Source organism: Mizuhopecten yessoensis, unplaced genomic scaffold (assembly GCF_002113885.1).
Source record: "Mizuhopecten yessoensis strain PY_sf001 unplaced genomic scaffold, ASM211388v2 scaffold9963, whole genome shotgun sequence".
Lineage (NCBI taxonomy): Eukaryota > Metazoa > Mollusca > Bivalvia > Pectinida > Pectinidae > Mizuhopecten > Mizuhopecten yessoensis.
This window is the reverse complement of record NW_018408310.1, coordinates 187,109-200,731: the sequence shown is the minus strand read 5'-3', so window position 1 is coordinate 200,731 and position 13,623 is coordinate 187,109. Positions and strand designations below refer to the sequence as shown.

Sequence of the window (13,623 nt, the reverse complement as noted above, 5' to 3'; positions counted from 1 at the left end):
AACAAATGACGTCACAATCAATACCTGCTCACAAGAGCAGATAACTCTGCAATACAAAAAGACGGAATAGTTAAATGCATTATATTTCTTAATCAGAAATAGAGGAAAGACTTATTTTGCTCCAGACATCTTTTCCTTGGTATTTGACGAACTTCATCGTTAGAATTTATAGATAACTTTATACTAATGAAACGTTTCAATTTGACCAAGATACACTGGATTTAAAAGCTGTTTGTATAGAAACCAGTTCTATTCTCTTTACAGGAGTGTGACGACCACTGCCAAACATGTAAGGAACATGGACGAAATAGTGATTTTCAGGGGTGTAGCAGTATTAGCAGGAGTGGTGCTAGGAGTTGCCATCTGAGTGCTGGTAGGAGGGGCGTCAGTTGTTGGCAAAATTGGAGTAGTGTCGGTCATATTTACGAACGACAGGGTGCTCGCGCTTGCTTGCCTGATTGCGTTGTGATAGCCAGGTATGCCGTCTTGAAATAAAAAATAAATAAGTATATTAGATATCATACGCATCAACATCAGACATTATTTTAATTAACATTTGATTGGAAATGACACCATTACAAAATCATAGTATTATTAACAGAGACAATATAACCAGTTAAATTGATAAAAATCACAAATTACTTTTTTTTGATTTTCAATAATACTAATATAGCTCCAGTAAAATAGAAAACATACCACGAGCAAGTAATTTTTATGTCACATTTTAGGCGATGAATCAAATAAAAAAAATATGTTTCCTAGCTCGATTTCGTGTTTACAAATTAATGTCAAATTTCAAACTAAAAAGTTTTGTTTAAACTAAAGAAATTTGAAATATGATGTTTCTAAATTTGCATTTATTTATCAATTCCTCTTCATAAGTTATCACCTATAAGTGGTCCATGTGCATTCAGAAGATATAGATCGGTTTGGTTTAGAGCAAATATCTGAGTCGGGAACTCCGTTGGTTTCTTGATCCGAGCGAATGTACACGTCATATAGGATCCGTTACGGGCTACTGACACATTGGTTAGGGTGGATACAGTCTGCAACAACAAATGTACTTCAATTTATGCTATTTATATGCGCCAAATGTCGATAACTTCTCTTCAAACACCGATCATTTTGAAACAGTGTTGTTAAGGTACGTTTCGTTTGCTACTTATATGCGACGTAATGTACGTTTCGTTTGCTTAAAACAGAATGCCCCCCCCCCCCCCTTTTGCTCTTTCTAAGTAGTAAAATACCAGCCTCCCTAGCTCATTGGGTTTGCATGTCACATTTCCTTTCACCAGATTATCTAATCAGAAACTGAATATAAATGTGGTGACATCTATGATGTACGCCACATGGGAGATAACTCGACCTGTCCTCATTATCATAATGTTGTGGATGAATGTATCCTTATGACAGATTGACAACATGGCCACATTTTTCTACTGTGGAGGCTATCAACCTTTGCTGAGGAAATATTACGCTCGTAACCATTGCCTTACTTCTAACTATGTAACGGCCGGGGCTATTATGATTATTTACAGTTTCTTAGATTGCTAGTGACCGATTTGTTTCACTTAAGGTTTTAACACATATGGTGCAGAAAAACGCGTATCTTTTTTTGTTTCGCCTTTCCTTTGATTTGGTGTCTTTCCGTTTCGGATTGACTTTTCGATTGAGTACTTCACGACTTCAAGAAATAAGCTTTTTGGTACTGATTATTGTAAGGCACCACCACCATTCTAAGTACTGCTGAATAATTTTCGAACGCATACTTTCTCATTCTTGATAGTAATTTATCGATTGCTTACTGACCTACTTACAACAGGGTGCGAGAGCTACAGCTTGAGGAGATTTAGGCCAGGTTTTATGGTCGCCGTCATTATTTGATTTGGAAATATTCTGTTTCCTTGTGCAATAGGAATTTTGATGAATTTGTGATCAAAATGGTGACGTGTGGTTTCTTTGTCACGAGTCTTTGAAAATATTTTCATTGCATACATTTAGCATATCAATACATGTCGGGTTCAATTCGCCCTGATGTCATCGATTTTGACTTAGAATTACTGTTCTCTTGACACTTTTGTTTTCATTGAATAAAAACTTCGTTCGCCTACTGTACATACTCTATGATAAATTCGCACAGAGCTAACATAACCGTGATATCACATAAAGCAAATCTTGTCCTGTTTCATCTTCAAGTTTATCGGTGATTGTCAGTGCTTCGACAATCTTGAAGCAAAAAACCTTATCTTAGAAAACCAAGTACATATTTTGACTGATGCACTCCATTTTTCTTGTTTTGAATTGCTCATTCTTCTTGTCGTTATTTTGCTATCTATCACTTATTCAAATATGCATAACTATTAGATATTCCCAATTATGTTAGTGTTCAATGCAATGCATTTTGGATAACATTACTTTTCAAAACTCAAGAAAGTGAAAATATCTAATTGATAAGGTGGATACATCTGTGTAGAAATGTAATACAACAAGTTCTTAACGTATAAACCTTTAAGGCAGCATAGGAGTTTTTGAGTGGGTCGGTATACCCTATCTCCACTGTCGTCGGGTCCACTTTGCACATCACCACACTACTGTTTTTCTGTAAGTGTAAAGATATTGGAAATGTTACCATATGTATACTTAACTTAGGCAGACAATGATAGACAGACACTACTCTACAGAAAGATAACCAAATAAAGCTGTTATGAAAGACGTTACCATATTTAGAAAAAAACATAGACAGACCTTACCATAGACAGACCTAACCATAGATATACATAATCATAGATAGAAATAACCATAGACGCACCTTACCATAGATATCATAATCATAGATAGAAATAACCATAGACAGACCTAACCATAGATAGACATAGTCATAGATAGAAATAAACATAGATATAAATTACCATAGAAAGACCTTACCATATTCAACGATATCATCAATAGAAAACATATTAGACTGGTGTTACCACAACAGACATTACCGTAGACATATAAAATCACTATTAGACAAAATATAAGACAAGCGTCATCTAAGAAAGACAAAACCTTAGACAGACTGTACCATAGTCAGACAAACCAAAAGATAGACATAATATTGTACAGACTGTACCTTAGACAGACAAACCAAAAAGATAGACATAACCTTAGACAGACTGTACCATGGACAGACAAACCAAAAGATAGACATAACCTTAGACAGACTGTACCATAGGCAGACAAACAAAAAAGATAGACATAACCTTAGACAGACTGTCCCATAGACAGACAAACCAAAAGAAAGACATACCCTTAGACCGACTGTACCATAGACAGACAAACCAAAAGATAGACATAACCTTAGACCGAATGTACCATAGACAGACAAACCAATAGATAGACATATCCTTAGACAGTCTGTACCTTAGACAGACAAACCAAAAGATAGACATAACATTAGACAGACTGTACCATAGACAGACAACCCAATAGATAGACATAACCTTAGACAGAGTGTACCATAGACAGACAAACCAATAGAAAGACATAACCTTAGACAGACTGTACCATAGACAGACAAACCAAAACGATAGACATAACCTTAGACCAACTGTACCATGGACAGACAAACCAAAAGATAGACATAACATTAGACAGACTGTACCATAGACAGACAAAGAAAAAGATAGACATAACCTTAGAGAGACTGTACCATAGACAGACAAACCAATAGATAGACATATCCTTAGACAGTCTGTACCTTAGACAGACAAACCAAAAGATAGACATAACCTTAGACAGACTGTACCATAGACAGAAAAAACAATGGCTAAACAAAAACGTTACCTAAGATATAACCATAGCCACACATTACCATATACGGACAAAACCATAGCCAGACATTACCAGATACAGACAAAACCATAGCCAGACTGTACCATAGACAGACAAAACCATAGCCAGACTGTACCATAGACAGACTGTATCATAGACAAACAAATCCATAGCCAGACATTATCATAGACAGACAGACAGACATAACTATAGATATCATAATAGGCAGACGCTATCATATACATATTTCCAACTTTAATAGCATTTCATGTCATAAAATTGTAAATCAAATTGACACTGTTCTGTTATTAACAATGAACTACTATAAAGATGCATTTTTCTGCGGTTAAACAGAACAAAACAAAATCTTCTTTTCTTTTTCTTTTCTGTATATGATCCTTTCCCATCTACTTAAGCTGACCTACCATTTGGTTGTCCTTTGAGAAGCCTATAGCTGCCCAGACGTTCCCCGTTGATGGAACTGAAGCCACCATCTTGAACCTTATGTATTCCGCAGCGTCCTCCCAGCGAAGGTGAAAATCTTTGCATCCACCTACGGGACAGGTCGGGGGGTAGCAACCCTTAGTACTTCCACATTGTGGGTCGGGAGTAATTACGGCGAAAATCAACTGCAATTAGAATATCATCAATTCTGTTAAAAGGATAAATGTTTTAAAGGATTTATTTACGTCCTATCCCATTGCCCTCAGAGAGACATCCCTTTCATTTATACTTCCAGCAATGTCTTGTTTAATGCATCCCCGATGCCTAATTCAGTCTTTGCGTAATGCAGAGTTATCTGCTCTTGGGAGCAGGTATTGATTGTTACGTCACTTGTTTGTGAGAGTAACGTAATCAATTTTTGAGAAAACGACGTAATTTTCTCACACAAACCAATGACGTAACAATCAATACCTACTCCCAAGAGAAGATAACTCTGCAATACGCAAAGACGGAATAGGTGAAAACATCATTCACTCAGGAGTGTTCACCTCTTTACCCTTCTTCAGACGGCCATACGTTTCCTTATTCAACATTAAATTTCCTTCACCAGGGGATGATCCACGTGTAATTAAGCACTAATCATAATGGAAAGCACTAAGCACTAATCGTATTATGATGGAAAGCACTAAGCACTAATCGTACCATGATGGAAAGCACTAAGCACTAATCGTATCATGATGGAAAGCACTAAGCACTAATCGTATCATGATGGAAAGCCCTAAGCGCTAATCGTATCATGATGGAAACACTAAGCACTAATCGTATCATGATGTAAGCACTAAGCGCTTATCGTATCATGACGGAAAGCACTAAGCACTAATCGTATAATGATGGAAAGCACTAAGCGCTAATCGTATCATGATGGAAAGCACTAAGCGCTTATCGCATCATGATGGAAAGCACTAAGCACTAGTCATATCATGATGGAAAGCACTAAGTACTAATCGTATCATGATGGAAAGCACTAAACACTAATCGTATCATGATGGAAAGCACTAAGCGCTTATCGTATGATGATGAAAAGCACTAAGCACTAATCGTATCATTATGGAAATCTCGAATGAACGACTGAAGACAGAAAGATGAAGGACAACAGACGCCTCGTCATAACGTTACTTATGTGGTCCTTAGAACCAGGTAACATATTGGATATGCCTGCAGATGCAAATATTGGCGTTTTCTTATCGTATTTTGTATTTTGCATTTTCTTTTTGCATATTCAATTCTGCATTTTATAGTGTAATATTATCCGTATCTGTTTTCTTTCGCGATTGTTTAGTCAATACAAATTGACAAAATATCCACACTATCCGAATCGTATTCACATTAACAACATGAGACACTAGGTTTCTATGGCAATGCATGTCGGTATGCGGAAATACGTGCATATCATGTTGATGACTTCCTGTGTGTTATCCATGTTTTATCATTGGATATTTGCCATATTAAACGAGAGCAATGACCTTCGTTATAATCTTTTCGAAAAGATCACAATTCCCTTTTTTCTGATTAAACTACATTATATCATTCAAGAGATGGAGAAAATACCAAAACTTTAACCAGCTCAAGCTATGTCTATGCCTCAGCATTTCGTTATGAATATAACTGTACTCAGTTTCGTTGATATTTTGTTGTTATATATTGTTAATATTATATATGATAATCATGAGAAAAATGTTTTCTTCGACAGAAAAAAATCACCCCTTAGCAAAAACCTGATAATGATAAAGATGCCCACTTATCGACTTAATATAATATTTTTAACACAACAACACATCTGATACGTACCGATAGATGAAGACACGTCAATGCGACAATGATGGTTGCTTGGAACATCTGCAACAAAGGTTTCACTATTAAATTTTTCAGGCAAATTCGTTTAATCGTATTACCGTAAAAAATATATCCACATACTTCATAGTTTTCATTCCTCTTACCATGATTATTTAATTTGTCTGCCTTCCTGAAACGTTTCCAATCAAGGTACTTTGTCAAAAATTGGGCGTTTCAAAGTCGACCTCCGTACAATATTCAGATTAATGATATTCTGTTTTGATTTTGAATTTATTATGACAATAAAATGTTTAAAAACACTTTACAAGCATCTCTAAAGTGAGATTCCTTTGCTAATATGTCAAGCGTAATATAAATGTTTAGAAGTTTATGTATGATACCTACCTTTACTTTTTACGTTTCCTCTTCGCTGCTATATGACACACTGCATTATACAGATTAGCAGCCTACACTTAAATACCGTTATGACAAAAGCAGCTTCCGAAGTGAGACAAACTTCCGTTCATATTTCCGTTTCCAACGTCAATCATAAACATGCTTTTAGCATACAACTTAAAAACTAGAAGATATTCGAAGACTTTGTTGACTTTTAATATCTTTAAATTTATACAAGAGTTAACTGAAGCTACATACGATTTGCATATTGCCAGTCGACGCATTTAGTTTGGAAAAGGTCTCGAGTCTATTTGGTGTCGAAATCATTTGTTTTTAAGTTGAAAATATTTACTGCATTTCTGATAATTAAATGTTAAAACTATGTGTATTTAATTGATAAATAATAGATTTTTGGTATCACGCATGTCACACATACAGACACACATAATGCTAGAATGACGGGATGAGTGTTGCAGATTTATTAGAGGTTTAGGCAGACTTGCGTAGCATGTTTTCGGAAAGGAATAGCTAATGAAATGCACATTTTCTTTTCAGTTTTTCTTATCACGTTGACACCACTTTAAGAAAATATAATATCTTTTAATTACAAAAGTTACCAGTAACATAACGTATAGCCTTTTGCTTTGATTTTTTTTTTGAAGGGACATTATATAAAGACATCATTAAGTTATCCCTGTATAACAATCAACTGTCTCTGCATACACATAAGAGTAACATCCCACCAGGAAATGATGTATGTACATAAGGACAAATTAAGTGAGAACATGTATCTAATTAAACTGAGTATTCATTTGACATCACGTTTTTGTCTACTAACCTGACGTTATTATCTCAAATGGTGTCTATGAGGCTATCGTTTGTAACACTTTACTAAGACGGATGTATACACAGCTGTCCGACCAGGTCGGTATATTGAGAGGAATGTTCCGGCTCAGTAATTAATGATAATAATAATAATATTTAGAGGTTCTTATATACCGCTTTATCACAACCTAGTTCGTAGGTCGTCTCAAAGCGGTTTACATATTATTATCCGTGGTGATAGGGCCTTTGCAACCAGCCAATATCTTTCTCAACCCCCCGGTACTGCTATTTCGGCACTCACAGCTAGCATTCTACAATTCTAGCACTGCCCAACCACGTACTCATTTACAGCTGAGTAGATTGGAACAAGCGGAGTAAAGTATCTTGCTAAAAGATACAACACAGTGCCATGCCGTGACTCGAACCCGCGTACCTTCGATCGCGAACCCGGCGCCCTACCACTAGACTACCGTGCCTCCAAATTTAAGACTGACCACTCTTTTTACATGAAGACAGAGTATGCTAGGTAAACGTCCCAATTTAAGCATAATTTTCTCAACGCATATTAGTAAGAAAACTGATTGGACATCTCAGTTTACCCTGCTATTTTCGGTAAACATACAGACACCTTCCCCAATCTACCTTATACTGAAGTGATAATACCCATCAACCTATCAATACTTTAACCCCGGTGTACTATTTTAGATATTACCATATGTATATTTCTCGTTAATTTAAATGTTTGACCTTATAGATTCAATAGCTTTTGTTTAAATACTGTTGTTCATATAGAAACCTCAGTGATTTTACACACTGTTAATATAAGATGTTTGGAGAATATCTATTTTTGATTTTCATCTTTAAAGTATTTTAACAGGTTAAATGAATAGGGACAAATAAAAGCAAAATGCAGCTGGGTCAGTCAGGAAATCAGTTAAGGGGTGTATTTTATACAAAAAGAAGAATCAATCCAATATGAGTATATCATATCTCATAAAAAACCCAAGTTACCAGTTGGCGAAGTTTTCACTTTGTCAACAGATTGCAGATAGTTTTTTTCGTAATTCAAATTTGTTTTTCTTTCTATTAAGTAACAGTTTCGGTAATGACAGGTATTACTGGGGTCAATGTCCTGGTACTTGTTATACGGTTGAAATCATAAGTCATTACATGACACGTAATAAAAAGTTAAAATCAGTAACTATTTCTTGAGTTTGTCTGATAGGTTGAATCTTCTTTTGAACAATATAATATATTCTTTCAATGTATTTTGGGACGCTTGCTAGAAGTTAATCTACCTGTAGCTGGGACCCTTGCTAGATGTAAATCTACCTGTATCTGGGACCCTTGCTAGATGTGAATCTACCTGTATCTGGGAACCTTGCTAGATGTGAATCTACATGTATCTGGGACCCTTGCTAGATGTAAATCTACCTTATCTGGGACCCTTGCTAGATGTAAATCTACCTGTTTCTGGGACCCTTGCTAGATGTGAATCTACCTGTATCTGGGACCCTTGCTAGATGTAAATATACCTGTATCTGGGACCCTTGCTATATGTGAATCTACCTGTATCTGGGACCCTTCCTAGATGGGAATATACCTGTATCTGGGACCCTTGCTAGATGTGAATATACCTGTATCTGGGACCCTTGCTAGATGTGAATCTACCTGTATCTGGGACCCTTGCTAGATGTAAATCTACCTGTATCTAGGACCCTTGCTAGATGTAAATCTACCTTTATCTCGGACCCTTGCTAGATGTCCTGTCTGAAATATTGCTAGAACAAAGTCAATTAATACCTGAACAAATGCATTTACAAGTCAATTATCTTGCTGCCAACCTGTAACAATCTTAAATGTAAAATACTAAATGAATATCAATGTTATATAAATAGTGTATGGGCATGTAAAATACTACAAGGGGATATCTTTGAAAGTCGGAAATAAAGAATCATTACACTTATTTCGCTGTGGATGCAAAAGGTTTGCCACTGGTCTCAAAAACCATAATGCAGTTGCTAAGAAGTCGGTTTTTTGTTGTCCTATCTCCTTTGGTATAACTAATATTCTGTGATTATGTTACTGCCCATTGATTTAATCTGTCTAGTTGTGCAAGCACACTGGTAGTACTCCTTTTATAGACTGGTGTCCTTCCAGAACAGAGTTATTGAATTTCGATGTTATAACCTTTTACGTTTAGGTTCTTATTGCAATGGGTATAATAACATGTATCACTGACCAGATCGCTGTAAGATGTAGAAAACCATCCATAATGACATTGTAGGTGATATTATAAGATTCTTGTTAGTTACGTTAGAAATTCACCTACCTGTGCATGGCAAGCGAGGACAGAACTGAGTACAGCAATTACGGTCAACATCTCAATTATAAGAATCTGAAAATAAGAAAGGAATATCTTTAACAACCGATGAAATACTAATCACCGCCAACAAATCAAATATACCAACGACCAGCAACATTTTAAACAAAGCGAAAGCCCTGTACACCCACTGTACCTAAACATATAGTTTCCAAATAGAAGAAAATCAACATTTATAAGATAGTAATTTGTATAATGAAGCTTTTTTTAGTTGCTTAAACATGCATAACTGTATACAAATTAAAACGCAAGCAAACAGTCACATTGTATTTCTATTTCTGATTACAAAGGACGCCTTTTATAAACATTAGAAAGCATGCACAGTAAGTAAAAATTAACAATAAAACAATACATTTTAATTCTAAAGTTTGTTTTCTATTTGAAAAGTCAACGCACTTACCTTCGTTTCGTTCTGCTGAAAGTTATATTTACATCCATAAATGGAGGTATATAAATAACGTGTCATCAGATACATCCGGGGACTACGTCCTTGCATCCGTTACAACCGGGATTATAACTGAGATGAGTTCGAGTGTGAATGATACACATTCTTACACACGCTTCGACACACATGAATTATATATTAATAGGTTAAGCAATATTTGTATACTAAAAAGTTATTTCATTTTAGTCCTTTGCTACATTTAATGTCTCGTAGTAACCTGAAGTCCTACTAGTATATGTATATGAGAAAAAATCTGTTGTTTTATTACATATTGTAACTTCCCAACGTATTGTGATAAAATCGCAGTTGAAAAAAAAAAAAAATCTGTCTCAACTACATCTGATGTTTTCATAATTGCTAATTATTGATTTTTATTAAATTTCAGAATAAGGAAAACATCTTTCAGTAGGAAAGGTCCTCATTCACAACATAAATTTAATATGACGAGTTCTTAATGTGATAAAAAAAAAAACGCCTACCCTTCCGGTGCACCAGGTGTCGCCTCCGGTTCTTGATGTTGTCCATTAGTTCTTGTGTCACCTCGAGCTCGGTTCCTGTTGTTGTGTGTTTGTATCCGCTTTGAGTTCAGATTCCCTCCTCAGGTTATGGCACAATGGTGTTATTTTTGAAATATTATTTAACAGTATACCATTTCCTATTTCAATCTTTGAGTGGCATTGGTGAAACATCTGGAAAATATGCATCTTTATATAAAAAAAAAAAAAACAAGCCATACAAGATGACAATACCTGAAGAAAAGGGGAGACAGATTTTATTCAAAGAGAATGAACCGAAAATCTGTCATCAAGAGGCTTCGAGGTATCGATTAGCCTTCCAACAAAATATCATAATAAAAGCATGTATCAGATTATTGTACAAAGAATTCAACATTGATGTAGGACAAAATGGGAATGATACATTATCGTCTTCTTTTTAATTCAAACAAAATCTGTGTTATCTAACCTGTTGCAAATATAATTTTTTGAATGTGATTTTCAGCTGTGAATGATGACCAAGTAAAGTCACAGAATACATTATATTATTAAACCGGACGTCTTGCTTTTGCATATCACAATATATTATAGGTCCTAGTCATTATTTTTGCGACAAAATCAGGATTCATGTAGGTAACAGCATCCTCATTAAAGGTGAAGAAAGTAATATGTCTTTATGATGATAACAGTTGGCAATATTATTGTACTAAATACTGTATGTACCTCATTTATGGTAACCAATGGTGATAGAACTGTCATTTTACTGTTCCTTCATCAGACGTAGCAGTGGGCAGAAGTATTTAGTTGAAGACTTTTAAAATAGAACCAAAATATTGCAATAATTTTTTTTTTAATTTGAATGATCTGTTTTTATAATGGTCAATATTTTGCTTCTGTTCAATACAAAAAATTGTACAATAAAGTGACTAATTAACCAAGTTGTGCAATAAAAAAATCTGTGCCACCATCTAGGGATTACTCGAAACCATTTTTCAACCAAGAAGTGTTGTCAAGCATCCTTGTATAGTGTGATTTAATCATCTAAGTGGTATCATGTCTTGGTAACACGAGAGTGTATGCACGCATATGAACAGTACTTGAACTCGCTGTTTGGAGCAGGTGCTCCGTGCATTACGATGGGGGACGCCTTACTCGTCAGGGCGTTGGTCAGTATTGCAGATCTGACCGTTGCTATTTGTTCACTGACCATCAACACAGTTGCCTCTGTGACACTTTACCGTTGTCGAAATATCGTCCCACAGATCAAGATTCTGGTATACAATTTACTTCTGATACAATGGATGTATTCGGTATGGATTATCATAAGTCGATCGATTGTTTTACACTCGGGACTGGTATTGTTCCCCTATTATTGTAACGCAGTGTTGGTTGGTTTAACTGAAGTCGTGGGTGTCTCTATTGGGGTCGTGACCTGCATGGCTGTTGACCGGATGTTAGCTGTACACTATGTGACCTGGTATATAATACACGTTACTAAGGAGACCACCATAGCGCGCTGTGTTACAATATGGCTGATAATACAAATCTGCGCATGGATTCCATTTGCTCGGAACGAATACAGTGGAAACTGTGTTGCATCAATCTATAATGATTTCAGATTGGAAAAAATACTTATCTGTTTAATGTTCTCCCATTGTGCATTTATTTCCTTGATGTGTGTCTTTGTTGTCGCTAAGAAGATACGAGGTGACAGATTGGTTGTGCCTGTTGATGTGCCAACAAATGGACACAGCAATGGATTGCCCTTGAACTTGTACCACACTCCCATCGTCATGTTTGCAATAGTGGTGATTGTGTTTTTCACCTGCTGTCCACTGGCAGTTTCATTTCTTTTATCGCTCGTGAATGATAATCCTTTAAGCGCTGATAGTGTGGTGTTGATTTATGCAGAACTTTACCATACTGCTTTTCAAGTTTCATATATCATTACCACGACTGTATTTGTATTTGTATTCAAAGAGAGTCGTATATATTTCTTAAGGACCTTTTTCTGTTGGTATCCAAATTTCATGGAACTAGCCGATCGTTTAGAACGCAAATTCAAGCAGGAAAGTGAAGAAGCTGTACCACCTCAGCCTCGAAATCAATCTTCAGCAAATGCTGTGTCACCTATAGTTATTGTTAGACCGTGCTCCGACAGTGACAGTGACGGTATGGACCTACATGATATAGATATTTTCATTACTGACACGTCCAATGGACACGGGCCTAGGGCCAGAGTTGAGGAGAGTCACGGCCCAAATGTCTGGAACTAGTGACTACCTTTTGACCGGAAATGGTTAACATAAGCACAAACAAATTCATCAGTATAGCGAATACATATACAGGGAGGAATTATAATTGTTCCGAATATAAAACGAGCGCTAGAATTATTAACTAAGGCCGAATGAGCACAATGAAATAATGTTACTATACCATATGAACATTTCGTCCTCCTAGGATATTTAGTGGAAACTGAGATCAATTGTAATTACATTGATTTCCAAAGTATTTCGGATTCTATTAAGTAATACTGCAAAACAGGACGATTCATATAAAACAATTATAACTTTGTATTATACAACCTATGCTGAACAGATAGTATTTAATGTAAACATTCTCAGAATAGATTTAAGTTACAAGGTTACTGTCAAGTTTATTTGAAGATTTATAGAATATTTTGTAACAGTGAAATTAAATTATTAATGACTTAATTATTAAATTTGTTACATATCTGTATATCACATTTCCTCGAAAGGATAATAAGATTAATAGATATCATTAAAGCAAATAATCAATGTCCATGTGCCATACGTTTATGTTATAATGATATTTGAGTAAATATTTGGCATAAAATAATGAAAGTCTTATGTCTTTTTATCCTGGTACACCTTGGATCATCTGGTGATTTTATTGGATTCTGTAAACTTGATACGCAATGTGAATATATCACATTTAGTATTGACCAAAAAGAACGGTACTTTCCG

General features: G+C 35.5%; 2 protein-coding genes across 3 annotated transcripts in view; both read right to left on the bottom strand.

The window, feature by feature from the left end:
* Positions 1 to 10,169, bottom strand: part of LOC110459065 (ferric-chelate reductase 1-like) — a 36,685-nt gene extending 26,516 nt beyond the window's left edge. For both annotated transcript variants that reach the window (XM_021511116.1, XM_021511117.1), the window contains exons 1-2: positions 10,098 to 10,169; positions 9,647 to 9,712 (exon numbers count right to left, since the gene is read on the bottom strand). In XM_021511116.1, the coding sequence (XP_021366791.1) occupies positions 9,647 to 9,712; positions 10,098 to 10,163 (132 nt within the window). In that variant the 5' untranslated portion in view covers positions 10,164 to 10,169. The remainder of the gene's footprint in view (positions 1 to 9,646; positions 9,713 to 10,097) is intronic.
* On the bottom strand, positions 19 to 6,713 carry LOC110459067. Its single transcript, XM_021511119.1, has 6 exons — positions 6,499 to 6,713; positions 6,109 to 6,156; positions 4,242 to 4,445; positions 2,507 to 2,599; positions 890 to 1,046; positions 19 to 485 (listed from the first exon to the last, which is right to left on the bottom strand). Exons 2-6 carry the CDS (start codon positions 6,154 to 6,156, stop codon positions 259 to 261), a joined length of 729 nt encoding a protein of 242 aa, XP_021366794.1. The 5' UTR covers positions 6,499 to 6,713; the 3' UTR covers positions 19 to 258.
* Positions 10,170 to 13,623: the final 3,454 nt, after the last annotated feature.

What these genes read in the sequence shown, in the direction of transcription:
- LOC110459067 (XM_021511119.1), bottom strand. Translation starts at nt 6,156, where the DNA reads ATGTTCCAAGCAACCATCATTGTCGCATTGACGTGTCTTCATCTATCG. An exon ending in ACTCCTATGCTGCCTTAAAG is followed by an intron (nt 1,047 to 2,506) that starts GTTTATACGTTA and finishes TTGTTGTTGCAG; the next exon opens with ACTGTATCCACCCTAACCAA. An exon ending in TGCACATGGACCACTTATAG is followed by an intron (nt 486 to 889) that starts GTGATAACTTAT and finishes TTTTATTTCAAG; the next exon opens with ACGGCATACCTGGCTATCAC.